This window comes from Geotrypetes seraphini, chromosome 9 (assembly GCF_902459505.1).
Source record: "Geotrypetes seraphini chromosome 9, aGeoSer1.1, whole genome shotgun sequence".
In the NCBI taxonomy this organism is placed as follows: Eukaryota; Metazoa; Chordata; class Amphibia; order Gymnophiona; family Dermophiidae; genus Geotrypetes; species Geotrypetes seraphini.
In genome coordinates, this window is record NC_047092.1 from 170,716,137 (window position 1) to 170,730,662 (window position 14,526).

The 14,526-nt window shown below is 41.3% G+C and overlaps 1 protein-coding gene across 2 annotated transcripts; it reads right to left on the reverse strand.

Moving 5' to 3' along the window:
- Positions 1-1,277: 1,277 nt before the first annotated feature.
- Positions 1,278-12,067, reverse strand: RPL22L1 (ribosomal protein L22 like 1). 2 transcript variants are annotated; one of them, XM_033958891.1, is made up of 4 exons: positions 12,004-12,067; positions 7,318-7,407; positions 5,928-6,049; positions 1,278-1,495 (listed from the first exon to the last, which is right to left on the reverse strand). In XM_033958891.1, exons 1-4 carry the CDS (start codon positions 12,010-12,012, stop codon positions 1,354-1,356), a joined length of 363 nt encoding a protein of 120 aa, XP_033814782.1. In that variant the 5' UTR covers positions 12,013-12,067; the 3' UTR covers positions 1,278-1,353. The 2 variants fall into 2 exon arrangements, with proteins under 2 accessions (XP_033814782.1, XP_033814783.1); XM_033958892.1 differs by having other exon boundaries at positions 7,318-7,404; positions 12,004-12,059.
- Between the last annotated feature and the right edge of the window lie 2,459 nt (positions 12,068-14,526).

The window sequence follows — 14,526 nt, forward strand, 5'->3', positions numbered from 1 at the left end:
AGGAATTTTTGTTGTTTGATTTTGTATACCTTTGGTGTGGGTTGTTTTTGTGAAATTACTTCAATTAATTCCTGCAAGCTCTGTCTTCATCTGCACAAGCCTCAAACACTTTAAAATCCTAAGTGTTTGAGGCTTGTGCGGTCAAGGCAGAGCTTACAGGAATGGGACAGTGACAAAACTCAAAGGGATGGGGGCGGGGAAATAAGAGTTCCAACGGGGACAAATTTGTCCCTGTGTTATTCTCTAGTACATACCTGTAGCTTCAAATGGTATAGGCAGTCCTATTAGAGCAGCAAGTGGGCCTCTGCAGTAGCCTGGTGGTCAGTGCAGGGGATAACAGAGAAGGGGGATCCAGGCCTATATGCCACTAACTACTACACTTGTATTTTTACTAAAATCTGCCCAAAATCTACTCTAGTGACATACAGGTGACACCTGCAGGCATAAGAGCTATGGGGGGGGGGGAATATACAGTTAGGTCCAGTAGGTTTTGGTGGGCTCACTATGCACAAGGGGATTATGGTGAGATATGTACTTGGGACCTTTTATATGACGTTCACTGCAATGCTCCCTAAGACACCCCTCCCCCCCAATGCTCTGCTGGGATGTTTGTGTGGCCAGTTCACTAAAAATGCTAGCCCCCCTCCTACATCCCAATGACTTGTTCTGCCACATTAAGGGCAAACCATCTATAAATGGTCTTTTTTTTTTTTGGGGGGGGGGCAACATTTTGCTGTTTCAAAAGTGTCCATTTTTGGGTGCATTTCTGAAAACCTCTAAACTCAGATTAAGACCTATCATAAATGCTCCGCCACATCTAAAACGTCTTATAGTCTATTCATTGCAGCTAATCATTAAATGAAGAAATACAGCCCACTAGAGGTGAAATCTAGCACTGCAAACTAGAAACAAAACAAGATTCCTCTTTGCCAATAATGCTGCTTCTAACACTAATCCAGGGTTCAACCAATCCTAACTAAGCCTGTGCTCAGCTGTTTTCATTAAATGTGAAACAGCACTGCCCAGTAGTCAAGGCAGTACATGTTTGATGCTCTGGTCTAAGGGAGCAAAAGCCATATTTCTAAATTAACCTTCAGTCATTTATGGTTTAAAGACAGCAAAATATTTGTGTTTGGGGTTGCTCAACATCTTTGAAAATTTTGTACTGCTTGATCATTGTCTAGTCACATCACAAGCCATGCTCCTTGGTTCTTGAATTGAATCTTGTATATAAACCACAATCACTTTTTTTTAATCATCCAAAGAAGAAAAGATACTTGCTAGGGGTATAAGATCTTTATTCCAAGTTGTGTTCTGATAGTGTTCAAGAAAAGACTGGAAATAGAGTTCCCTTTATTCCTCAGACTCTGACTCTTCTTCTTGGCTGATCTGGAAGTAACGCAGCTCATAAGTCTCCTTGTCAGCTGCCACCACACGCAGCCAATCACGAAGATTATTCTTTTTGAGGTATTTCTTTGTGAGGTATTTCAGGTACCTAGGAAGCAGAACAAAATCTAGAAGTCATAAAACAGTAGTACCTATAAGTTCTTCCTGTGCAATTCACGGCATTTCAACAATACTAGGTATTCAATTGTCACTTTAAATAAGAAATAGTTTGAACAATGCAGCTATTGCGCTATTTCTTGGGCCTTTAGGTTAGGCTTAAACGTTCCAAATCTATTCTAATATTTTTCATTTCTACATACATTTTGGAATAAAGAAGTGAATCTATTATAGCAGCCTTGCTTGTAAGTAAATCTCTTTTGGTAAGTCCATGCACTCACTTCACCTATATTTAGATATACAAATGTAATTCACACATGGAATGCATAAGATGCCCAATTAGACTGTGCTAGGAGAGATTAAAGAGCTAGTCAACAAAGGTAGGAAAAGTGATTTTATCTTCAATTTAGTGATTAAAATGTGTCAGTTTTAAGAATTTACATCTCTGTCTATATTTTGCACTGTTCAGGAAGAAATGCTTTTCTTTCTATTTCTCTGGGGTTGTACTACATGCAGAGTCTGGCATCTTAGTGTTTCATTTGTAAATATTAGAACTTTTACTTTATGGTCCTGTCTTTGCATAGGGTTTATCTGGGTTCTGTATGGGTGACCAAGGCCAGGCGTTTTGGTAGGAATGAATGTTGTGAAGCGATACTCTGTCATGGCCCCAAATAGGAAGATATATGTTAGCTCCCAGTCAGCCCTTTTGGACTCAAAATGGCCCTTGCTTAAAAATTTGTGAAAACCACTGTGTTATTGCATGGGCATTGCTACATGCTAACCAAATAGTGCAGGTTTAAAACGAGTCCCTACCACCTACAAAATAGGTGGCAAAGGGGCTCATTCATTAATAGGAAAATCAATGCGTGGCCATAAATGGGAATATTGGCCCTTTTACACTAGCAGTAAAAATGGCCTTACACGTATGTGAAGGGTCCACTAAAGCCACTTTTTACTACTGTGTAATAAGAGCCCCAAAGTATTTTTTGCCAGAATGTTCTTAAAAAGAGATTAGGTTTTTGGCTTGATAATCTTTTCCAATAGATAGGAATTGTATGCTGAACCATAGGGATATCCATTCATGCTTGTGAGCATACTGCAGAAAATGTCAAATCATACAACTTTTCAGCTCCTCCTCGCTGGTCCCCCCTTCAGTTCGTACCAAAGCCAATGACAGCCCTATAGGAGGAGACAGGAGAAGGAAGGGCATGGAAAACTCCCCGCAACCAAGTGTCTTATCTGCTCAGATAAATGTAAAACAATCTCTAAATGAACAATAATGCAAGGAAAACATGAAGCAGCCTCTGAGAGGAGCCATGAATGCAAGAAAAATAGATGTTAAAACAAGAACATAACACCCTGAACATTTATGGAGCTCAAACATTCCTCCCTCTTACGTCTATACAGTGACACTCCATAATCCTTTAGTCTGACTGGCAGGAAAATCTTAACTGTGAAGCTGGCCATGAAGCTTAAGTCAAAAAGCAGGCACATCAGATAATTACTGGGCAGTGGGTTCAACATACCTTGCTTTTGCCCAGGGCACCACTTCTATCATAGCCGCCACTGACCCAAGGACTTGAAGGTAATGTATTGCTGTATGCTCTGGTTTGGTCAACAAATCTGTAACCATGAAGCTTCTGTTTGCATGCTTCTGTAAGAATGATGCAGCCTTCTGCTGTGCTGAAAAGACCCCAGATATTCCAGGACTCTCAGAATCAGGTGGCTTTTTCAAAAGTTCACAATTCAACTCTGCAGTCTCTCCACAACTGCCGCTACCGGTTTTTCTCCTTCTGCTACAGATAGTGCTCTGATGAGCGAATCGTCCAAGTACAGCTGCACCTGCCAACCCACTCTGCAGAGATAAGTGGCCACTACCACCATAATGTTGGTGAACGTTCGGGGCACTGCTGCAAGCCCGAAGGGAAGTGCAGAGAATTGATAGTGATTTTCCAGCACATGGAATCTGAGAAGTTTCCTGTGTTTCAGGAAGATGGATGTGTAAAAGTAAACTTCTGTCAAATCTAAGGAGGCCAGAAATTCTCCTGGCTGCAATGACTGACCAAACGGTTTCTATTCAAAGCCAAGTACTCACAGCGCCACATTGACATGTTTCAGATCCGAATGAGCCTCCACTCCTCTAAGCCTTTCTTTGGCACAACAAAGTATATGGAGTATCTACGAGGGGCCAAGTCGGCTGGAGGAACTGGTTCTTTGGCTTGGATATTTAGCAACCTTCATAGCATTGCTGGCACCTTTTTGCTTTCTCTGGCCAATCTGCCGGCGAATACATGAATCAGTTGGGGAGAGGGTGTGTGAAAGACAGGGACAAATTTGTCCCCAGAGGAGCTCAATTTCCCAGTCCCGTCCCCGCGAGTTTGGTCGCTGTCTCTGCCCCATTCCTGTAAGCTCTGCCTTAACCGCCATAGGCTGTCATAGCTGGTACTTAGACCATGTGCAGAGAAAAAAGGTGCTGCAGCCTGCTTCAGCTCCTTGAAAAAGAGTAGTTGGATTTGGAGGGATTTTCTGCCTCAGTCCATCGGTCAGCTAGCACACAGATCTTTGGGCTGCCAGTTGGACTTCAGTCAAACTGCTGGGTTATGAGCGCTGAAAAGCCAGCTCCATGAGTACCCCCCAAAAGGACACTATTGATGCCTAACAGCCTGTGCTCAAGCTCCTGACCAAGTCAAGGAAGTGGGCAAATGCCGAGGGCCCGGAACCTTGAGCTCCACAAATATTCAGCAGGCTGGCTGAACAGGTCCCTGAAGGATGCACCTGCCAGCTGCAGATGGAGTCTGCTCCTCTCCAAGCAGACATAGCTGGTCCTGGAGCCGCGTATAAACCACAAACAACTGAAAGACTGCAAATAGACCGTAAAAATAAATAGAGGGAGCAGATCAGAACACCACCTTCATGCTTAAGGAGGAACAACTGAAGGGGGAAGCAGAGACCGGGGAGGGGGAGGAGCTGCAAAATTGTGATGAACGTCATCTGCAGTACGCTCGCAAGCATGGATGGATAACCCTACAGTTCAGTATACCATTTCTACTGCACTGGAAAGACCATTTTATTCAGAGTCATTTGATGGTTTTAATGTTTTGTTTTATTTTCAAAATCGATCCATACAAAAGGAAAAATATAATTAAAATTCATAATGGTGCAAATATTCATTCACATAGTTATAGAGAAATATGCAGTAGCCCACTTTAAAGGACGAGAGAATGAGAAACAACATAAGTGATAAATTACATTGTTTTTGAAAGCTGTCTTTAGCCTCTCCCAGTACCCAGTTTACTTAGGAATCTTTTTTTTAAAAAAATTATTTTAATGATTTTCAAACTACAAATGCGCCATAAATGAATCACATATATGTACATTGTATAATAAGTGCAGCAAACTTTCAAATATTACTACAACAAAGAAATTTCCCCCTCCCTCCCAGCTAATATACAAACAAATAAATCAAACCTTCATGAAACCATTCATAAAATTCCACTCCCTTTCCTTACCCCACCCCCCAAGATGTGTACGTTTACTTGTTTATAAAATAAAATAAATTATTCCTCTTTACAGTATTTAGTCAAAGGCTCCCACACCTCTACAAAATTCTTCAATCTTCCCTGTTGTATGGCCATACAACGTTCCATTTTATATGTATAACACAGGGATTCCCACCAGAATGTATAGTTCAACCTATCCCAGTTTTTCCAATTTCTTAACATAAGCTGCATGGCAACCCCTGTCATCACTAATAGAAGCTTGTTATTATTCATTGATAGTTGACTTTTGGCTCTCATAAGAGTACCAAATAAAATGGTATCATAAGATAAAGCCACTGGATTCTCTGACATGTTATTTACTTGATCCCAAATAAAAATGCATAACCAAGGGACAATAATAAAGTAAATGATCTAAAGTTCCAGCATCAAGATGACAATGCCAACATCTATTTGACTTGGAACTATCTAATTTATGTAAACGACCAGGGGTCCAGAAAGCTCTATGTAATAAGAAAAGTTTGTCTCATAGATGCTGACATGATCTCATCCTCCAAGACCAAATTCGTCTACTTAGGAATCTTGTGCAAGGCGCATCAATAGGAGAAACCAGACTGAAACACTGGCCTCTCTAGAGCAGTGAGATGCAGGCTGAGAACCAACTATACCCCATGTCACTTCAAGAGAGCTTGAGGGAGAAAAGTATTCAGGGGGAAACATGAATAATGCTCTGCAGGATGACAGAGAAAAAAGGGAATGAATGAAGGTCTACTATAGGGGCTTTGTATCTGCGACTCAGCCTATTCCATTCCAACTATCCAGAAAAGAACATATTCAAGGTATGAGTGTTTTACTTCAAATAAGAAATAAAAAGGGCACGCTAAGTCATTAATGAACGTCCAATGCAAAATGTATGGGCATACTCACCTTTTCGAAAACTTCTTCTCAGACATCACTGTGACCTTGTTCTTAAAATGTTCAATATGAACAATGTTGCCCAGGTTTCCTGTTTTTCCATTGACCTTGACCTTCTCCTTCAGAAACTGCTCCTATTTCAGCAAACAGAAAGAATGGAACACTAGGGAATGGTGCCCTAGACATCAACTAGGGAAGAGAACCCTAGTTGTATGAAATGTTATAGCTACATTGAAGTACCTTGCAATGTACATGTTAGTGAGAGCAGTTTCACTTGTCCACTAGGAGCTTTTCTAATTTTATTGCACAATACATGATGCTGATTACACTCGCAGATGGAGACAAAACAGTTTTTACTTTGGGGAATTCTAATGTAGAATAAGCATAATATTTCAATGTTGTGTTATATAACTTCTGTAGAACATAATTCCTAAATTGTCTAATTACAGAACATTAGGCTATATTCCAAAAGTACAGGATGACATGGAGACAAATTTTTCCCCGTCCCCGCGGGAACTCATTTTCCCGTGCCACCCGTGCCTGTCCCTGCAAGCACTGTCCTCATCTGCACAAGCCTCAAACACTTTAAAATCATAAGTGTTCGAGGCTTGTGCAGTTAAGGCAGAGCTTACAGGAATGGGGCAGGGGCAGGGACAGGGAAATAGAGTTCCTGCGGGGCCAAATCTGTCCCCAAGCCATTCATTCTCTATCCAGAGGCTCACAAACTCACTGCTTCTGTGGTAGAGTCCAGCCTGAAAAATTTTACCATTTGTTCTTAGGAAGCATACACCAAATTATGTTGTCGCCCCTCTAGGCAGAGGAAGCATTAATTCATTTTACATGGTAATCCTTTGGGTAACTATCCCCGCACATGTGGCCAGATATTTTTATAGTCGCATTGTTTAGTTGCTCAAGGTTTTTGTTTTTTTACAAAACAGTGAACCTTAGAAGTACATGTCTTTAGAACCGGAAAGCGGAATAAAAATGTGTTGGTTTTTTTCTTTAAATAGCTCATCATAGTGCCAATATTGTTCCACGACTCAGCATCTATCCAAACTGAACACTTAACAAAAACATTTTCTTATTGTATTAAATTGGTATCATTACATGTTCACCATTTAGCTGTATCAAAACTCATGGCATATACTGTATGCTTGCAGTGCACAGGGATTTTTACATGATATACATATACAGCTGTTTACAATGAATTCTCCCCTAAGCCTGTCTTGTATTCCTTGCTGCACTAATCTTCTGGAGAAAAAACTGGTTCAGCTTTTATATATCAAAATTATTTCTAAAGATCTTTTATACAAAGAATAGCATTTGCATATACTAGAATACAAGATTATAGTACATTTGCTCTGCTGTAAAATTGCTCCAATATGAGCAAAGAAATACTTACAAAATTTCCAGAATCAAATATTCCATCTTCTACAGGATGCGTAAGATCAAGAACAAATTTCCAGGATCTTTTAGATTTTTTATCTTTCTGCTAAAACAATATTTAAGAGAACATTAGCAAATAACTTCCTGCTAATATGCAAAGAGAGCAAGATCAAAATGTGAACACTGTTCTAAATCAACTATAGGATTGCAACTATTGCATGGCTAAAGTACTATGTATGTCTGTCCATTTTTTTCAGGGGATACAACAAATATTCTCTCATAATGTAAGCTTTATACTAGTCATTTTTACTAAATAAAGACTACCCAAATCATTCATATGCAAGACATTTTGCCCTTCAAAAGGCACCATGTAAAACTTTGCCCAATTCAATATGACATGGTAAAACTATTAATTACAATTTTGATGGCATACTGATCTCAAAATACTAAGTTACAGAATTTAAACACAAGAATATCCTTACTGGGTCAGACCAATGGTCCATCTAGCCCAGTATCCTGTCTTCAAAGACCAATCCAAATCACAAGTACAGGGAAAAACTCCAAACAGCTGCAGCATTCCATGCTACTGTCCCATGTCTGTCAACAGACTACATTAACCGCTCTTACTACATCCTCTGGCAACGCATTCCAGAGCTTAACTATTCTCCGAGTGAAAAAATATCTCCTCCTCTTGGTTTTAAAAGTATTACTCTGTAACTTCAACGAGTGTCTCCTAGTCTTTGTAAATCTTGATGTAGTAAAAAACTGATCCACTTGTACCCGTTCTACACCAGGCAGGATTTTGTTGACTTCAATCATATTTCCCCTCAGCCAGAGAATAACAGTATGCTAGCTTACACTTCTAGTTTCACAAAGCATGCAGTAACATATAAACGTTCTTCTAGAAATCCCACTTTGCAAGCAAAAAAGTTGTCAAGTACATCAACCATCCATATAGTGACCGGTTAATGAATCGTTGTACACCAATGCATCTCGACATGCTGTAAGCTCCAAGACGTACAATGCAAAACTCAGCAAGCTCCATCCACATTATGTCTTACTTTGGCAACAGTGGCATTAAGGGAAAATTTGACGACTTAATTTTTTCCAAATTAAAAAGGCAGTTTTGAAGGCAGTTCTACATTTCTGAGTCTCTGGAATACATTTAACAATGCATATATACAGTTCACTCATTAGTTTACTTTTAGCCCATTAATGTTGGGGTAAAAATTTAATGGGTTACCATTTGGCTAATTTTATAATTTGGGGGTTTGTGGCTTTAACATTGTTCTTTGGTGTGTTTCCTATGGCCATCATAATTTTGTGGTTTACTGTGAATTGTTTTTGGCTGTATTTTATATCATTCAATAAAGATCTTTCTCATTAAAAAATACAAGAATGGTGACCAATTTATGCCTTTTTTTTCTTGGATAAGACTACTGTTGATCTTGACTAATTTTTCATATAGTTAACATCTTGTGAATCTAATTCTAATGTACACAATGACAACCAAAAGGTTCTATTTTTAGATTCATTTACATTTTGAGTGCGCTCATCCTTGACATTTTGAAAGAACACACCCCGAGTCAGATTTTATGCCTTCATCAGTTATCTGTTATGTTTTTTTTTTATTGAAAAAAATTCACACTTTTGAAATACAAAAGGTTAAAGATAAGAAACTTTACAAAGAAAAATAAAGGAAAAACAAATAATCATATATCATGATAACAGAAATTCCTTCTAGCCCACAAATATAAGAGAAGGATGTTGCTACAAAACAAAGCAATTTTTAAAGAAAATTACACAGGATTTTTACCTCCTAAATATCTCAGGCACTTACCGTATTTTCTCGCATATAACGCGCGCGTTATACGTGGTTTTTACAAACCGCGCATACCCTTGCGCGTTATACGTGTGAGCGCGTTGTACAAAATTTTTTTTACATAGTTCCCCCCCCCCCCCGACTCATCACCCGGAAGGAGCGCTCGCACTCCCACCCCGAAGGACCGCTCGTACCCCCACCCGAAGGACCGCTCGCACCCCCACAGCCTCCCCCCTCCCCCATGGAGAAGCTGTCTACCTTGTTTCCGGATGCCAGCCCAGCTGCTTCCTCTGCCGGCGGTCCTGTCCCTTCTCAGAGCCCTGTGCTGCGCTGCTTCCTCTTCAGGCGGTCCCGCCCTTTCTCTGATGTCAGAGAAAGGGCGGGACCGCCGGAAGAAAAAGCAGCACAGCAGGGCTCAGAGAAGGGGCGGGACCGCCGGCAGAGGAAACAGCTGGGCTCGCTGGCATCCGGAAACAAGGTAGACAGCTTCTCCATGGGGGAGGGGGGTGAGGCTGTGGGGGTGCGAGCGGTTCTTCGGGTGGGGGTGCGAGCGGTCCTTCGGGGTGGGAGTGCGAGCGCTCCTTCGGGGTGGGGGTGCGAGCGGTCCTGCGGGGGGGGGTGAATCGGACGTCGGGGGGGGGGGGGCATCAGGCTTTCAGGGTAGGGACAGGACTTCAAGGAGGAAAGGAGAGTCGGGGCGGGCGAAAACAAAGTCAGGGTCTCCAGAGGAGAGTCAGGGCGGGCGAAAGGAGAGTCGGGCAGCATGCGCGGTATACGGGTGTGCGCGGTATATAAAAATTTATGTACATAAATGTGTTTTTTGCGCGCTATACCCGTGTGCGCTTTTTACACGGGTGCGCGTTATCTATGTGAAAATACGGTAACTTAAATAACCCTAATGTAAAAGTCCTAACCAAAAGACAAGATTTCAGATCTTATTTCTCATTAACTAAAATAATTCTCAGTTATGTTTAAAGTATAGGAGACATTCTGTAAGTATCAAAAGTGGTAAGTAAATGCTACTGAAACCAACTAAAAGGAATCACTTGCACATTACCATTAAGTTTACATCCTCTGTGGTGGCTCCCAGGAACACTATTGACCCACTTAAACTTAGGTTCCATTCACCTGCTTGCTATCTATGTCCCATCATCCTCTAGGATGAGTCTCTGGTCACTTCTGTTCTTGCTACCTACTACCTCATGTTCCATCCAGCTACCCCGCACCAGAGGACAGGGAAAAATTTCTCCCCGTGTCATTCTCTAATAGGATACAATAGCCTATTGAGCTTTCTAGTTTTATAAGGAGCAGCAGCATGCTCTGTTTGACCTTTGTTCTATGTGCCCTCAATCTTTTGAAAGGATAGTATTTCCAAAAGATGGAAGGAACATTATTTTACATGATCTATAATATAAAAATCCAGCATGGTCATATATGAACTGGAAAATTAACTTGTGCTCTTAAGATTGTGGATAGAGAGCATAACAGCTGAAGGAATACTGAGAAGACAAGCCACAGTCACATACTGAACTGCTAAACAAGATGAATTGATTTTTGCTGCCTGAAAACAAGGGATTCCTTCACAGTGAGTGTGGGGACTTCAACGCGATCCTCACATTGTGGTTATATGCATCATGGAGCTCTCTATGGACTACACGGTGACTTGGATTGAGTTTTTACATGTCTATAAAAACGTTTGCATTCTTTTTAGTTCTACGTATTATCTACAAAAACACAAAACCCCTTTACTTTTCCTATTTTCCCTTCTTTGTTTTTTTGGCCAGTATTGACAAGATAATTCTTAAGTTTTAATTGGTTAAGAAAGCACTAGCCAAATCCCATCCTCACCTAGGGTACTCTATACCCTTGTACTGGCCCTGCTCAGCCAAACATTATATATTGAAAAACTAAACCATGCAGGTAATCTAGTATACATATGTGTGCGACTGACAGCACAAATGTAAATTATAGGATCAATAATGCATGGTCATAGTTCTCCGGGTATGTTCGTGTTCATTTGGTACAGTCATGGATTAAGTCAGTGTCCCGCAAACTTTCTCGGGCCGCGGCACACTAAATGTAGTGGCCGCAGTTTGAGGCATCCAGAAGTGTGTGGACGTCGCTGTGATGACATCACCTGCATGCGCGAAGGCCCTCAGCCGCCAGTGGGTGTGCCAGCAGGGAAGAGGGCTGTGCCAGCATCTCCCCCCCCCCCCCCGTATAGCGGCACATCTGAAATCTCAGGAGGCACACAGTTTGCAAAACACTGGGTTAAGTTAACCTTGACTCAGTTCTAGTCACTACACAGATAAATCCTGGCCATATAGTGATTGACACCAGGGGTAGGCAATTCCGGTCCTCGAGAGCCGGAGCTAGGTCAGGTTTTCAGGATCTCCACAATAAATCTTTATGAGATGCCTCCTTGAGATGCAAATCGATCTCATGCATATTCATTGTGGATATCCTGAAAACCTGACCTGGCTCCGGCTCTGGAAGACCGTTATTGCCTACCCCTGACTTACACCAACAGAATGTATTCATCCAGCGGGGAATGAAATATATTTTTGAAACCTTGTACGGTCCTCATCCCATTACCTACTGTTTCGAATATTGGGTCCTATACTTATAACTACTACTTCCACTACCACTAGTGTTTCGGCAAATGACAGGCTTTGGCATTCGCAGAAGAAGGAGCCTGCTGACTAACTGAATGGTGAAGAAGCAGAGTACGGTAGCAGCAGTGGTTTTAGTAAGTGCAGCAGCTCGAGAACTTGGGACACTGGATTGGATTCCCACTGCAGGACCTGTATTTAAACACGTTAAACCGCTTCGATAGTAAGCACGAACAACTGGGAACGAAATAGCGCCTCCCGCACTCACCGGCGCCATCTTCACCTCGCAGCGGAAATAAAAGAGACCGACGTGACGCTGGCCAGCGGTATTAATAGCGGCAATGACGTCATACGTTGCTCGCCGCCAGGACGCTGGTGTGCGTCGCTTCCGGTCACGAGACCCGTAGGCTTCTTTTTTTTTTTTTCCCTGCGGCTCGCCCTTCCCCATAGACGTCTAGTGATAGCGTCAGCACGTAACGCGCGGCGCCAACAGCATGCTGACGCTAGCAATGCACGACGGGAAACGATGCAGTAGCGCTCGTGAAAGCAAGCAGTACGGCTTGGTTCTGCAATAGTAGAGTTTTAATCCAAAAAGAAGACACGGAAGTTTCCCGTTTGGGATACATGACCTTTTGTCCTGAGACTTCTCTTATGTTACATCTAATTCAGGGCAAACCCCGCGGATCACGCAAGGAGATAAATCGCCCTAATTCTGTTTGGGATGACATTTGCCACCCTATACCTATGATCTGAAGGGGAATATTATGGGGACCAGACAAGAAAGGGTCCAGAGCAAGGTTATAAACAGTTGCAGGCAATTATGGGTTCACCTTTGGCGTAAGGAGCGTGCAAATAGTAGTCTGCTCAAAGTCTGAGAAGTAGGCAGTTAACTGAACTGAAAGGAATTCTGTCTGTTCCAGAAGATAAGGGTCTTAGGGACGTTAGAAGGGCGTTCCAAGTTCTAGTGCCAGCATACATTAAAAAAGTATTGAATATTCATTTATATTTCACTCCTTTGGAATAAGGGGATGATTAGCGGGCAGCTGCTGATCCTGGTTGAGGTGGTGGATTATCTGTGCCATTAGGTTGGTGTTTAGTGCATGGTACACCATGCAGGAAAGTTTAAACACGATCCGAGCACACAGTAGTAAGCAGATGAAGGGTCATATTTTTAAGCCAAAGAGCATTCTGAATCATTTGAAGCTTGTATACATTGTGGATTTGGTTTCAGTGGTGTTTTAGTTCGTTGGAGAGGGCCCAAGAGTATATTTTTTTCAATGGCTTAGGGAATTCTCCAAAAATGTTTCCAAATGGCAGTAGAGAATGGAATCAAAAGAAAGATGTCATCTGCATAGGATAGCAGACATTTGCTGTTAGTGAAGGTGAGGTTGCCCAGGGTGCTCATACATATGTTGAAGAGCACAGGTAAGAATAAGGACCATTGAAGTACTGTACTCCACAGCCTACTTGCCAGCTTTGGGCTAAAGTGCCACCTTTTCATACACAATAGTCTTTGTTTTGCAACAGCTCTGAAAAGAATGGGTGGAACCAAGCTAACACTGTCGTAAAATGTTAGATGGAAGTCTGTAGTGGACTGTTTGAATAATATATAAAAAACTGGCCTATTCTGCTGACATGTGGTTGTAAATATAATTATACGAGCAAGAATGAATCCATAGAAACCCATGATTTAAATCAAATCCACCATTAGCATTTTTTTCTCCTTTGAATCCTTTTCCATTTTTAAGACATATATGCACTTGCCTAGAAAAGTCTTTCGGCTTATTTAACCATGGTGGCAGTTGTTTGGCCTGTCTTCTTCTATACATGAAATAAATCTGATCTGGGTTTCCAAGATAGCATTTTGAACAGCCATGGCTGAAATAAAGTCTTAATCCTGACTGCTGCTGCTGAACTTTTTTTTTTTTTTTTTTTTTACCACTTCCCATTTTATATCATAGTCTCTCTTTAAAGTTAAATGCTTACAGAATATTTTTCCCTAATGACCCCAGCCCCTTTTGCTTTAAAGTTAAATTTGATCATGTTATTACTAAGTAGCCATCACTTTAATCTCATGTATTTCAATGCATTAACAATTCCAGAGAACACTTTGTTTTCTGCAGCATTTTTATTCTGTACCAATTACCTCACAGGCAGCTTCTCCTCTCTGATACACCTTATCACATGTATAAATCAATCCAGGGCTCTTTGTCCTTGAAGCCCTATACCTAGAATGGGAAAGGGGGGGGGGGGCAGTTTTGCAATGACAAACCTAGACATTCACATTTCAACTTTTTGCAAATACAATTTAGGATTCTAGACAGAACTTCCCTTTTATAGCTGCCTGTAATTGGTACTTACCTGTAGCAAGACAGTCCATCCCCTCCCAGAACTACCTAACATTTAAAGGACCAACACCTTCATATCTAGAACAGATTTTACAGGGACTAAAGCTTTTATACATAACAAATGGTATCGCTTTACAGCATAAACAGAGATAACTAGGACAACTGGTCTTTTAGGTGCCCACAGCTATAAGGCTACTCTTACACAAATGGTTTCCAGTTAGGCATGTACTTCAACTTGTCTTCTTTAAAGCAGCACATCACCTAAGAAATTACTTCATTACAAACTTTTTTTTTTTAACCAAGGCCTGGTTCTAAAAGGGCTGATTGCAATTTGTAGTGTCAAGTGATATAGATTTGACCCTAAAACAATGATGCCTGAAGTCCAAAATCTATATTATATTCTCCTTTCCAGTGCAATAGGTGAGACATTCTAGAAGACCATA